Source organism: Condylostylus longicornis, unplaced genomic scaffold (genome assembly GCF_029603195.1).
Source record: "Condylostylus longicornis isolate FDR11 unplaced genomic scaffold, ASM2960319v2 ptg000019l, whole genome shotgun sequence".
NCBI classification, from domain to species: Eukaryota; Metazoa; Arthropoda; class Insecta; order Diptera; family Dolichopodidae; genus Condylostylus; species Condylostylus longicornis.
Window position 1 is genome coordinate 52,955 of NW_026577988.1, and position 15,953 is coordinate 68,907.

Here is a 15,953-nt window from a genome sequence, read left to right on the forward strand (position 1 = left end):
TATATAAGTAAATTTGAAATTTTTAATTGAGATACCAAAAATTAAAAAAAAAAAAAATTGATTTGGGAAAAACTGTGTGAAAGAATTTTCTTTAAGTGGATTTTGAAGTGAAAAATATAGTCTTTAAAATATCATTGACAAATATAAAATTTTCGAATTTAAAGGAATTATTGAAAGAAAGGGTTTATGTATTAAAACAGCAGGATATCTTCAACATTGTAATTATAATGACATTTAATTTACCTTTATGTGTTATTATTGTATTCGCATATTGTATAAAATCAATTCGGATTTTTTAATCGATAATGGATAACAACGACGACAATTGCATTTACTCATATGCTGCTTGCTGATTGTTTATAGATTGAATTTCTTTATATTATATTTGGAAAAAAGGAAAAAAAATATTTTAATTGCACTTATAAATTCAATTAATTTTTGCCATTTTTTTTTTTTTGTGTAATATGATCGAGAATTATAATATTTTTTTTTTAATAATAAATCAATAAAAAAGAAAAAATTGAGTAGAAATTAATAATAAAGGAATGGAAGAATAAAATATTCAAAATTATAAAATAATATTTTTGATTGTAGACTCTTGTATACCGAGTAGATAAAGGAAAGAATTAAATTTTTTTTTTAATATAATAAGATTTTTCATAATTTACACACTGTCGAATATTATAAAGATGGTTTTATTCTTGTTTTTTTTTTTTTTGATTAATATTAATATTAAAATATAAATTAAATTTTGATTAAAAATTTTTTATTCTTTAATTTTTCAATTCTTAATTGTGTTTACGTTAATTTTGTGCGTATGCTCTTCTTTTATGAAAATAAATTAAAAGTTTGTATGCGTAAGCTTATCAAAACGACATGCATACGTACATCAAAGTGTGACATCGACATATACACATCAAATATTTAGTAGAGTCTACTACTACTAAAAGTAGTAGAGTTTTCATATGGTAAAGGTTTTTTTTTCTACTAGGTGAAAAAATCTCGAAAGACGAAGAAGGACGGCTCTATCTGCCTTTTTTCTCCGACAGTGAAGGAGCGTGACTCCTACCCTAAAAAAATCACCCAAAACTCTGAACGGATAAAACTGGTCCTACAGACCAACTATTACCTCCGCGCTAACTTGATTTTTCTATGCATGAATTAAATACCTTCCATAAGGAAATTGGTATTTCGTGTTAAATCGAATGGTCTTGTTCGTTTAAATCTTTCTGTCATAACGCCATTGTCTAGCAGCCGAGCTGCTTCCATATTTACATGCTGTTCTAGACGAGCCCTATGCTTTATAGTACAACTCCTAATTTCATCAACAACCAAAGGAATTCCTAATTCCCTGTGGATATCACTGTTACGTATATACCATGGCGCATTTACCATGCCCCGTAGAGCTTTATTTTAAAAGGTTTGAATTTTGTTAATGTGAGTCCTCTTGGCACAACCCCACAGTTGAATGCCATATAGCCATATAGGCTTAATGATTTGGTTATAAATTAATATCTTATTTATAAGATATCTTATTTATAAGATATAATATAATATCTTATTTATTATCAATTGCCAAATTGGACTTACGACATAGAAACCAATAATTTTCTCCATATTTATTTTCTAATTTTATGTGTTTCTTCTTTATATGCTCCTTCCACCTTAGCTTGACATCCTAGGTATTTATATGATAAATAAAAAAAAATAATAATTCAGCAAAAAAAACTATTACTACTCACTTTATGGTAAAGTGAATGTAATTTAAAATATTTTGCTCTTATTCGTGAGAACACTCAATAAAAATATGTTTAATTTAAAATAATAAAAATGCATTTCGCAACATTAGATAAATAACATGAGTACATAAAGTAAATTGAAAGCTTTTGCACGCGCTCGCACTTTTTAGTACACTTTACACCAGAATAAACCGTAAAGAAGGCAGTTCCTGATTTAACTTATTATAGTGAACATTGTTAAATAGTTATTAGTCGAACCGCGTAGAGTTAAGAATACTCTAAGATTCGAAGTATGTAATAAATAAAAAGTAATTATATCACCAGTGTTGAGGATCATTTAATTTGTAATAGCACATCTCAATTTTTCAATTATCACTCATTTTTCTTTTTATTCCCTTTTATAGCACTCGTTTTCCAGTTTCTTAGCTTTAGTTGTTCTTCATTTTATTACAAATTTGAATTTTTTAAGAAATTTTGCTATAACTTTTCTTAACGTCGGTGTTTAGTCAGAATTGTACATAAAAACCTGTTACGTACTCTAAGTGAAACACAAGTTGCAGGTCCAGTCTTCATTTTGATATTAAACATACGAGTATAACAAAGTTTTTAATAAGTAACATGTGTACGAAACACCGAAGTGTAATACTATAACTCTCAAAATAACTTAATTAATTTGTGCTATAATAGTGTTACTATACACTTATTTTAAACGAGTCTCGTAAAAATTTAAGAAATTATCACTAATTTTCAATAATAACCTTAAACATTATTATTTTAAGAATTTACTCTATGTATAAAATATTTTCAATTTCTATTAATTGATTTGGTAAAAATTTGACATTCATTTCGTTACTCCCACATTATTTAAACAATTCCATAACGTTGCACATACATACATAAATACACTTATTTCACATAATCACCTTTGGGAATTCAATATTTTTCATTGAATTTTCTATACTTATAGGACAGCATTCAATACGAATACGAATGAATATTTTTGTTATTGAATTTTGTTTATTGTATTTTTCAATGTACCTACATAATTTTATAATACATGACATATAAATTTTTTTTTTATATTGTACGTGTGTATCAATTTAAAATCCCTAGTATATTTAAATAATCACGTTTATATTTAAAGAAACTTATGAATAGAATACAAAAGGTTATTGAAATCAGGCATAATATAATATGTGGGTACATATACAGATGAATATCCATTATCCTTTTTTGCAAAAAAGGATATTTTTTAAAAGAAATGATACAAAATCGTATTCATCTCGTATATTGAAAAAAAAAGAAAATATCCATTCAAAATATGGCGTAGATAAATCTTCACGCAATTTATATAATAATACAGTTGCCTTAAAGAAAGCCTTCCTTATTATTAAAATTGGTCAGCAATAGTATAAAAAAAAATCTTTTTTCTCAAGATATTTAAATTTTCATTGTACATTCGATAAAATTTTTTGGGTTTCTTCTCAATCCGAATTTTGCTTGGTTTGATTGATCACTTAAAATTCAAAATTTAACCATATTTGTGGTAAAAAGGTTTGAAAATTTATGAATAATATTAACTACACTAGTATCTATTTCTGTAGGGAGACGTCTCTTGAAATTTTAGAGGTCAAATCACATAATTTGGGCGGTCAATTATGAATTCTTTAATCGAAATTTTCTCTTATCGCTCAATTGATTTCAAATTTCTAATAATTCAGTTAATCAAATTTAAAAATTTTAGAAAACCTTTTTGAGTGGGTTTTGAAAGGTTTAACGAAAACCACACGTAAAGTGCAGGAATTAAACCCACTAAAAACCAAAAGGAAAGAAAATTACCTTTTACAAGAATTTTTCTTTTAACTGAAACAAACTGTAGAAAATTTCGTTGTCTTGGTTTTCTTCTTCGAGATCCAAGAATTCTAATTACTCGTATTCACTGCTACCAAACGAAAAATCCAACGTCAATATTAGCAATAAACTTTTATTTGTCAAATAAAATTTATTTTAAGAAATTCTAGAAATTTTGTCCTTTGTTTCAAGTATTTGAGCTTTTGATGAGTTACAAGAGTAATTTATTGTTATCGTTAAATCGAAACAATATTAATGACGATTATAGAGTAAATGACAAATTAGCGTTCTTGAAATTATAGTCATCGTAGCCTCAATTACCTCAATTGCTAACTAATTTTTCTTACAAAGTATTTGCCTTATTTCCAATATAATTTTAAATAATTTGATTGAATAGTTCTTAAGTTTATAATTGAAATCGAAAGTGATATTTTTAAAAATATAAAGAGGGTGTATGTTGTTAATAGGAAATTATAAATTATTATTCGATTATTGTGTACTTTTTTCCTTATATACGTTTGAATTCTATAGCATATATGAATTATATTGCTTCCTTTACAACTTCATCGGTCACATAATGCTCTTATTTTGGATTACATTACAAAATTTTTTTTATTATAACAATGAATTCAAATAATAAGAACTATATATTGTGGATTAGAAAGGTATAGGTAACATGTTATGAACTACATTGAACGAAAAATTCTTTAAACCAAAAATTTTATACTAAAGTTATTGTGAATTATTCTCTATATTTATTTTCAATACTTCATAACAACATGGCTAAAGTAGCACAATAAGCAGCCGACATGAATAATATGAGACGCCTTTACAAATGTATAAACATCCTAGCCAGCAAGAGTTCAAGCAGAAACCACTCAATAAAGGACAGGCGGGTAACCTGGTTAGCGATTGATAGATTTATACGGGACGGTGCACTGGGAAGCAATCCCTTGCATGAATCTCAATACGCCTATCAGTCGGGAAGGTCTACTGTACTCGCTCTGCAGAGTCTGGTGGGGGTCCTTGAAAACTCACTGGAGGTGCGGGAGGTAGCAGTTGGCTGCTTCCTTGATATAGAGGGAGCTTTTGACAACACCCCATATCATGTCATCTGTGAGTCGTTGCACAAACGAGGGATTGATGCGACGACTAGCAGATGGGTCAATCGGATGCTACAGGATAGGATTATTAAGTCCACCATAGCTGACGATATACTCTTCATCTCCGCTGCAAAAGGATGTCCGCAGGGCGGGGTTCTTTCGCCCCTCCTGTGGTCCATTGTAGTGGATGATCTAATAGCTGCTCTCAGGGGCTCCGGGGCGCGTGTCTGGGGATACGCTGACGATGTGGCCTTCGTTGTGCGGGGAAAATTTGAGAGCACTATTTCTGATCTTCTACAGCAAAATTTACGTGTTGTGGAAAGGTGGTGCAAAGGCGTTGAGTTAAATATAAATCCAAGCAAGAGCACTTTGGTCGCCTTCACCAGACGCAGAAGCAGGGACAGGTTAACGAGCCCAATTCTGTTTGGTGAACGTATTAGTTACTCGAGGGAGGTGAAGTATCTGGGGGTAACCCTGGATGATCGTCTCTCTTGGAATACCCATATCGATAGAGTTATCGGGAGAGCTACGGCGGCCTTGTGGACGTGTAGGAGTTTCATCGGGGGGACCTGGGGAATTAGTCCCAGAATAGCACTGTGGCTATATACGGCCCTTGCTAGGCCCATCGTCACCTATGCGTCGATTGTATGGTGCCGTAAGGCTCAGCAGGCGGGTGTGCGGGCCAAGCTGGAAAAGCTACAGAGGCTGGCCTGCCTGGGAGTGACCGGGGCGATGCGGACGGCTCCCACCGCTGCATTGGAGGTGATGATCGGATTGCCGTCACTGCACCTCCATATATTGAAGGAAGCTCGGCTGGTGACTTACCGACTTCTCTCTGGCGAGGACGGGGCAGGGCTAAAGCTGGACCACAGAACTCACAGAGACTTCATTGAGGGCGATCCGATTCTAAGGATAACCATGTCAGATACCTGTCTGCCGCGGTACAACTTCGACCACAAGTACAGGGTTCTGTTTCCTGATCGATGGACGTGGGATCGGGGTGGTCCGGTACTTGGGTCGGGTTCGAGCGTGTGGTATGCCGACGGGTCCAAAACGGAGTCGGGGGTGGGCTCGGGCGTATACGGTGTCCGCTCGGACACGCGTGTATATGCAACCCTTGACCCGTATTGCACAGTGTTCCAGGCCGAAATACATGCAATAGAAATCTGTCTGAGAATCAATTTGGAAAGGGGGTATAGAAACCGCACCATCTATGTGTTCTCAGACAGCAGGGCTGCGCTGCTGGCGCTCCGTTCAGCTCAGGTTACATCCAAGCTGGTCTGGAGCTGCCTTGCTGCACTTATGGAATTGGCATCGGAAAACAGAGTGATGCTCATTTGGGTGCCGGGCCATAGTGGCCATGCGGGCAACGAAGTTGCCGATGAGTTGGCGCGGAGGGGATCTGGGGCTGCCTTTGTGCAGCCGCTGCCTTTCTGTGGTCTGCCTTCTTCCGCCGTGGGGGCCAGGCTTGCCTGCCTACTCGCGGCGGAATGCAGTCGTCACTGGCGGGACACGAAGGGGTGCCGTCATGCGAAGGTGTTTGTTCCGGCGTGCTCCGGCGGATTCGCTGCGGAGCTGCTGGGGATGAGCAGGGGCCGGGTTCGCACTATTGCGAATTTCTTCACGGGGCACTGCCCGGTGAAATACCACCTGCACAGGCTGGGGAAGTCGGGCTCCCCCCTGTGCAGATTTTGTGGGGGTGGCGATGAGACCGCCGTGCACATTCTCTGCGACTGTCCGGCACTGGCTGTTCGGCGCCGCAATTGTCTTGGACATGGGTCCCTAAGTGTTCGGGAACTATTGTCCAACTCCCTTAGGGATATCGCCGGCTTTGTGATTGGGACGGGGATATTATAGACGGGAGAGTGGGGTGGCTACAATAAGTCAAAAATGGCTGCGGCTTGGGGGGATGCTCCTGTCCCACTCGGTTCCCTTAGAATCTACGAATCTACGAACCTGGTTAGCAACACTCAAGAACTGCTTATAAGGTGGAGAAAACACTTTATCTGCCTATTCAACACTAGACCGCAATCTCGAAAAGAGTTGAAGGACGCTATTATGGATTGAAAGACAATAGGGCCGAAGGTGCTGATGGAACACCAGGAGAAATACAAAAAACGGATCCGGATGCGACTACTACACTAATTCAACCTATAATTGAGAGGGTTTAGTAGGAAGGAAAGATAGTTGAAAAATGGAAGGAGCGAATCCTATTAAACTTACCAAAGAAGGGTAACCTGCAAGAATGCAGAAACTGGCGTGGTACTCGTATAATATTGTTAAACACAATACACAAAGTACTATAATGGCATACTCTCACTATAATGGCATACATTGAGTCAAAACTAGATCTGATGTTGAGGGAAGAACAAGCAGGATTCCACAGAAAAAGAAGCTGCATAGACCATTCCAACACACCAAAACTCAAAATAGAGCAGTCAAATGAATAGAATAGCCCCCTCTCTCCTGACTTTCGTCGACTTTGAAAGGGCATTGGATACGATCAGGCAGCAGTTCATTTGGAATGCATTATATCACAAAGGCGTCCCAAGAAAAATTGAGAACATAATTAAGGCTATCTGCTCCGATGATATCTGCCTTTTATCAAACACACATGCAGATATGCAAGAAAAAATTAAGTTACTACAACCCTAGGTAATTACAGAACAAAAACCAGTATACATAACATTAAAAGGAAGAAAGTGGAGATGGTAGGTTACACTCTATGGAAAGCTAACAACACAATATTGAAGCAAACTTTGAAGTTTAATTCCCAAGGCAAAAGGAAAGTGGATAAACCTCGTAATACATGGCATAGAACAATGTTAAAAGGATTTGAATCAAGTGGTAAACATGGCCAAAAGTTAAGTACTTAGCACAAAACAGAGTAAGATCTAGGAGATATGTGGAGCCCTATTTTCTCAACGGAAACGGAAGAAGGGATAAAAAAATTTTTTTTTTCAATATTCAAAATATTATTGTGAATGTTTTTTAACTTAAATATCTATGCCATTCCAAAAACTTAAATATTTTAAATCAAATAACAAATTGTTAACATTCATCCCAAAAAATTTTCTTTTCCATTCTGCAAATCAATTTTAATTGCAAATTCAAGTATACAAGACCCAATAATAAATTCCGAGTGATTTAAAACACTACTTAATAATGACAACCAATGCAATTGAGAAAATGTAGGTCAAACGAAATATTTATGCAACATATAGCTATAGTTTTTTTACTACTGTGGAACCTTAAAGACTCAGTAATAACCAGTTTATTTTAAATATAATTTATGTTGAATTTTTCTAATTTTTTTTTTTGATAACTTTGTGTTGTTGTAGTGTCTTTCAACTTTTCAAGATATTTTCAAATTAATAATAGTTTTTAAATACATTGTTATTTATTCGTATGTTATTCGTAATATTTTGTAATTGTCAATTAATACAATATCAAAAAAAAATATTTTTAAAGTGTAAAAATAAATATTTCAAATAATAAGTTAAATAAATTTACCTATATACTATAAAGAATGGGGAAAAAAACCGATATCACACCTAATATTTTATGCTTGTAAATTTATTGTTAAAAATTTGTTTACTCCTATTCAACTTGGATTTGGTAATCGAGAATATTAGAGTCGCAACTCGTAACAAATATTTTCAATATTGAAAACATTATACTTAACAAAATTTTTTTATTTAATAATAGCAAGAATAATAAACTATCGAAAATAGTTTTAAACGTTCCTACAGCGTTAATAGGAAAACATTTTCTACAGCGTTAATAGGACCTTAAAGCGCTATACAATCCAAAAACATGCGAGACACAAAATTATACAAAACGACTATAGTTTCAGTTTTAGGCCCTCAATAACATTTTTAAAAAACCTTTTATTTCAACCTTTCCACTTCTCTTGAAACGGAGGTTATAGATAAAAAAAATGTGAACAAATAAAAATTTCGTATAATTTTCTAAAAATCCTTGTATCTTGGAGTCTATTAGTTTTTAACACTTATTTAGTAAAGGCCATATTACAACTTTTTATTTAAAATTTTCCATGACATACAACATTTTCATTCTGGACAGCCGTTAAATATTGTATATTGCTATGGTACTTATGAATTTATTATTAATAATTCTCCATTAAAAATTTTTTTTTGTGGTTATTTTACCGTTTCATAATATTTATTATTTTATTTATTAATTTTTTTTCTAAACATCTAAATCTATAAATTCTAAATAAATAATAAAATTCTGTTTTATGTACAAAACAATTCAATACTTTGTACTCCTATTTAATTTTTTTCTATAATTTTTTATTACATTTTTAGCATGACAGTAACATGTCAAATAACAATTACTTTAAATGGATTAAATTCTATATTTTAAATAGAATAGAATAGAAGAAAAAATGAAAAACAAAAAAAAAATCAGAAATTTTCTATTCGAAAAGTTTCTATATAGATAGAATAAAAATAAATGAAAATAGAATTAGAAAAATCTTTTGTGTGTTGTGTCAAAATTTAGAAAAAATAAAGAACTAAAAAAAAACATGGTAACATTTAATAGGTACTGAATAAGATAAGAAAAAAAAATTAAAACCAAACTTCAATTTCATGTCAATTTTAAAATAAATACGAATAGGAAAACATAAAAGAAACTATGCGACTACCTAAAAAAAAAACAAGACAGTCAAAAAACAAAGGAAAAGCTGCAAGCGATATGAAAAAGGAATTTTTGTTGTAGCCAAATAGTAGTAGAGTTGTACCCAGAGCTACCAAAAGTATATATTTATCTTCAACATGAAGGTTTTTTTTTTAAGTTTTTTGTGCAAAACTTCAAAATTCAAAAATATCTTCAAAATGAAGGTTTTTTAATGCTACTGAAGTTTTTCAAAATTGGAATTTTTTGCACCTTATTCCACTTTTTCCAAAGTTTATAAAAAAACATTTTGACCAAAAAGTCAATTTGATAGGCAACACAAGGTAACGTTATTATTAATTCTAACGTTATATTTAATTCTATATTAATCGACTTGGCGCAATAACTAAATCCGCATACAGTTTTGAACATCATATGCCATTTTCCATGTCATAAATTTTTCTTTTTGATACCTGATTTGGTTTGAATTTAAATCGAGATATTTAGACTTCCTACTTTTTTTTAATTAAGATTTAATTGAAGATCTCGAAGAGTTCATGAAAATTTTTTGTTATCGAATCTTCAAAATGAAGATTTTATTTAAAAAAAAAAGAAAGGTATTTGGGCTAATCTATTTGGCAGCACTGGTTGAACTACACCTTGTATATGTGTGTTTGTGCATATAAAAATTTTACAAGTAGTTTTGTAATAAATTTTTGAAGTCAATCAAATTTTTTAACTACCTTAGATATTAAAATTTTTTTTCTTTCTTTTATTTATTTTTAATTTCGTTTGTTTGTTTATTTATTTTTCTATATGATTTTTATTATCTTCACTTTATTATTCTATAACATATTAATATGTATATATTATTATTACTATTGTTTCTTATATATAAATACTTATTATAAATTACAATATAACATACAGGTACATGTAGAAAATAATTTCAAAATTTAATACTATACATACTTTAATACAAACACATATATATATATACTATAATATTATAATTAAATATTAATTTAATTTACACATTTACACATTCACATTAAGGGAAAATAATAATGTAGCCTGTGTGAACAAATAAAAAATGAAGATAGTAAATAATGGAATAATAAAGAACTAAGTATATGTATATAGAAAAAAAAATAACATAATATAACAGTAATAATGGCAATAGAACAAATATAATAATAATATAAGTATAATAAAATAATAAGCGCATAATAAAAATAAAAGAACACCTTTTACTTTATACAGAATGCATAATGTAGAGTCTAAAAAAATATTCGGAGAAGAAATAGAGAGAAAATATACACAGTTAATATGGTAGAAGAGCAACAAAATTTATATGGAATACCAATTAGAATATTATAATATATGTATTTTTAAAAAAAAATTATAATTAATTATTATAAGAAAAGAACATTTGTAAAACTCATTGTTTTAACCTCAATAATAAGAGTAAAAATTTACTGACAGAAATCAAGGAATTTTGCAATTGAATGCCGACATTTTTCTTAACTATTTGTACAAGAAATTTAAAATAAATATTCAAGTCTTCTGATATATCATAAATTTAACCCTTTTCTAAAATAACACAAAACACAAAAAAATTTCTATTTCTAAACACCAAGTTTAAAAAAATGTTAACAATTACAATTCTATATGAAAAAAGAACCCCTCCTTAACACAAGTTTAACGCATACAAACAAAAATTTATTCCTTTCAAAACAAACATCAAACTCTCAATAAAAAACCTAAAAACATTCACACGTTTTCCTAATAGTCAAAAGAAAATTGAAAACTGTTCTCAAAATTATTATTTCCCCTCTAAGTTTTGAAAGTAGTTGTGTTCTACTACACTGTTATACATGACTTTTTTAAGTGAGTAAAAAAAATTAGTTGCATTTTAACAAAATATTTCATGCTACACTCAGGCTAATGTAGAGAGTTAAGTAAAGAGAGTAGAGAGAAAAAGTATCAAAAAATTTTTTAAAATCAAAGAAAGAATAAAAATAGAAAACATAGAGCAGAGTAAAACAAAATTAAAAGAAAATGAGAAAAAAAATAATCAAACAATCGGATTGGTTGTGTATACGAAAAGCATATAAAGAAAATTCAAAATAATTTTTTTTTTGTTTCACTCACACTTCAACTAAATAATCTTGTAATGGATTAGTATTAGTTTAAATCAAATTATACAAAATATATGTGATATATAAAATGTAAGTGAAATATTATTTTGCATTTGCATGTGTGTATGAAATATAAAATATATAATATTCAGTTTTTGAATACTACATTTTGTAAATGAGTGTGAGTGTGTGCGTTCTAAGAAAAAAGTCTTAAGATATTCGCATTATCGTTTTTATTTATTTGCGTATTGGTTTATAATACAATTACAATATAATTAAAACACAATTATATAGTGTACACTTTTATTATATTTATGGAACACACCTCCTTTTTTTTTCTATTTTATACTTTGTTCTCTTTATTATCTTCATTTCTTCTATTTTCTGTGTATACATTATCACTTTTCTCTTTTATTCCCATTATTTTCATTGTATAATAATAAACATTTATGAAAGAAAAAATTAAAATAATTGAAAACTGAGAAAAATTTTTCTGGAAAATAGAAAATACTTTCGATTTGTATGCTTGTATACTTAGGTATTTATAAATAATTATATTAAATAAGTATATAAAAACTCTCTTTATATACCTGCCTCTTATTATTATTAAATAAATAAATAATAATTAAATAAGAATATTACAATAATAACGTATAAGAAACAAGTATATAGAAAAGACAATAATTGCAGGATAAATAATATAAGGAGTAAAAATGATAAATTGATCGTTTTGTACTTATTGTGGGGTATATGTATGGTCTTATTGAATTAAAACCCTTCCATACCCCGGGTATGTAATCTATAATCTCACATATTTTTAGATTAAAATATTGGACAATGTGCTAAGTATATTTTTAATTTACTATATGTAATTAAAATTTTACATACTCAAATCTCACTGAGTTTCTCATATATCAGTGCATTTACATCAGATACACATATTGCAAGAAACCAAAACGACTGTATAATGTATACATGTTACATATCAAAATATGCGATTTGCATTCTCTACAAAAAAATATGTAAGTATGTATGTATGTAAAATTATGTATTAATATCAAAATATGTATTTATATCTAACTTCTTCTTTGTATCAATAAACTCTATACTTAGTATTTTTTATTTTCATCTTTTATTCCTATAATTTTTTTTGGTGCTGTTGTTGTTGTTTACTTTTATATTTATTCTTTCTTTTTTCTTCTTATTCTTTACCTATTATACGTTTTTTATTCGTTCATCTGGTCTTTAATTGTTTTCGTATTTGTTTTTTTTGTGTTCAATTTTATTCTTCTTCTTCTTCTTTTCAATCGAACAATCCATTATATTTCGTTCGTTCATTCGTTTCATTTCATACGCAACAAAAACAAAACACAATATTGTAAAAAAGAAAAAAAAAAATGAAGAAACACAAAAGATATAAAATAAAACTCCTCAATATACAACTATTTTTCGATTGGACCATTGTAAAAAATTTTTATTTATGCTTTTTGTCTTCTTTCTTTTTCTTTTATATTATTATATTGTGTGTATTGCATTTGTCTCTTTTTATTCTATTTTATTTCTGCTATTTAAATGGATGTGAATCAAATGAATCTGAAAAATAACCAAATGAAAAAAAAATAAAAACAACACATTTTTCATTTTTTTATTTTTTTTATTTTTGAGAGAGAAACGAAAAATAATGGTTTTTGATAATAAAATACAAAAGGCTATAGTGTAGTCGTATTTCACTTTATACGAGGAATAAAAAAAAAAGAGCGAAAAAAAAAGAACCGAAATATACTCAGAAGAACATAAAACGTAAAAGAAAGAGGAGGAAAAAAACGGTATAAATGCCTTTATTTAACATTTTTGTTTCACGTCTTTCTTTTAGGTAGGAAAGGAAGAATTCCTTTTTTAAAATCATTTATTTATTATTATTTCTATTTTTTCTCTCGTTTTCTTGTTCTTTTTTCTTTTTTTGGAAAAGCCAAAGTAGAAATACACAGTAGACTGTATAATATAAAAAAAGAAAAGAAGAAGAAGAATAGGATAAAAGTAGAAATAAAAAACTTTTAATTTAACAACACTAACAACAACCAAAACCAACAACAGCAACAACACAACATCAATTATGCTCATAATAACTGAAGAATTGAAGAATGAAGAGAAAAAATGAACACAAAAAAAACAAAAAAACATACAAAAAAAAATTAATACACATTAAAACGAGAAAAAACAACATAAAACTCACAAAAGGAGAAAAAAGAAACAGAAAGAATTACAAAAATAAAATAAAAAAAACTACATTATTATTTTATCTGAATTTTTCAGGTCAGTCATAGAGTTACATTTGACGAGTTAACACGTTTCGAGTTCCGTTACAATTAAATACAATTATAATAATAAAAGAAATAATTTAATAAATAATAAAAAAAAAATTTAAAATAGAATTCAAGAAAAAAAAATTCACATATAATAAAAAAAAAAGTGAAAACAATTATTTTTCTATTTTTGCTTTGCTTTCGGGAAAATTAAAGCAAATTGTTTGAATTGAATCGTTTTCAATGAAAGAACAAGGAAAATAAAAAACAAAATAAGAAATCAATTATATTTACTTAAAATATCTATTCTATATTATTGAAAAATTATTCCAATAATAATAAACAAATTTAAATAAACGATATAAAAGAATTGTTCTTCAACAAATACACAAATAAAAAAATTAGTTGAAAAAAAATTGAAAAAGAAAAAAAAAAAAAATCTAGAAAATGTAAAAATATCAATTTGTTTACAAAAATAAAATATTTAAAGAAATTGTTATTAAAACATTAATTAAATAAACAAACATAAAAAAAAATTATATTAATTAAAAAAATATATAAAATCTTTACAAAATTAAAACGTTAAATTATAAAATTAACAAAATTGATCCAAATCTATATAAAATGGCCACCCTTTCAACACATCCACATTATGGATTTCAATTATCCGGCGGGTTAGATATACCAACACCAGGTGATTATGCACCACAACCAACAATTAGCCCATCAGAAATTGGTATGAAACGTGCTATGCAATTTTCACAACAAGGCAGTCTTGCCGCTATTTCAGCTGCAATGAATGGACATGGTTCACCAAATGGTGGACATACCGGTGGCAGTAGCGGTAATTCAATTATGGGAACTGCAAGTATGGGTGGACATCATCATTCACCAACAAATCCACATCATCATCATCATCAACATTCTGGTATACATTCAACATCACCCGGTCAAGACGGTCATATTAAAAGACCAATGAATGCATTTATGGTATGGTCAAGATTACAACGACGTCAAATTGCAAAAGATAATCCAAAAATGCATAATTCTGAAATATCAAAACGTTTGGGTGCCGAATGGAAATTATTAACTGAATCAGCTAAACGTCCATTTATTGATGAAGCGAAACGATTACGTGCATTACATATGAAAGAACATCCAGATTATAAATATCGACCACGTCGTAAACCAAAAAATCCATTACAAGGTGGTCCCGGTGGTCAAGGTCTTAATGGTATGAATAATAATAGTAAATCATTGAATGCTGCTGCTGCTGCATATAATCCATTTCATCAATTACCACCATATTTTGCACCATCACATCCATTAGAACAACCATATCCAGTACCATATTTTGGTGGTTTTGATCCATTAGCCTTATCAAAATTACATCAAACACAGGCTGCTGCTGCAGCTGCTGCACAAAATCAACCACAAAATGCATTAGAAGCACAAAAAGCACCACAATTACCTCCAACAACATTGAGTAGTTTTTATTCAGGAATATATAGTGGAATGACAGCACCATCATTATATGCTGCCCATTCGAATGGTATTTATAATAATTCAACATCATCATCAGCATCACCGGGTTCAAGTCCAGGTGGTACAATACCAAGTACAACACAAGGTATGACAGATGTTATGGATAGTGCGTTAAGAAGGCCGGTTCCTGTTCTTTATTAGAATGTTGTTTTTTTTTTTTCCTAATTTTATTCTATAATTTTTTTTTTTTTTTAGTTAAGTGTAGGTTTATTATTATTTTGATTATACTTAAATATACCTAAGCATTAATATCCAAGAATTTTTTTCTTAAATTTTAGTAAAAACAAAAAATAAAATTGTTATTTAAAGTATTTTAATTAAACATTTTAAATTGTTTGAAAATTTAATTTTTTTTTTGCTAAAATATTGTCATTCAACAAAATAATATATGGATAACATAATTAGCTTTTGAGTTATTATAGTTCAAATGATGTTAAAAATTTAAATTAATTATATAAATGAAAAGAAAGTACATAATATTAAAATTTATTGTAGTAAATTAATTACATATTAATTAAACACGAATAGACGAAAGTATAAAATATAAAAAAAAAAAAACATAAAAATTATATAGAAAAAAAAAGTACCAAATTTACAAAATAAAATCATTTAATTATTTCAAGCAAGATA

At 29.5% G+C, this 15,953-nt stretch overlaps 1 protein-coding gene across 1 annotated transcript; it reads left to right on the forward strand.

The window, feature by feature from the left end:
* Positions 1-13,846: 13,846 nt before the first annotated feature.
* On the forward strand, positions 13,847-15,787 carry LOC129606567 (SOX domain-containing protein dichaete). Its single transcript, XM_055516943.1, has one exon. The coding sequence runs from the start codon at positions 14,403-14,405 to the stop codon at positions 15,462-15,464; it is 1,062 nt and encodes a 353-aa protein (XP_055372918.1). The 5' UTR covers positions 13,847-14,402; the 3' UTR covers positions 15,465-15,787.
* The last annotated feature ends 166 nt before the right edge of the window (positions 15,788-15,953 follow it).

Bases quoted from the DNA above. Each gene is read 5' to 3' on its own strand.
- LOC129606567 (XM_055516943.1), top strand. From the start codon at position 14,403: ATGGCCACCCTTTCAACACATCCACATTATGGATTTCAATTATCCGGC.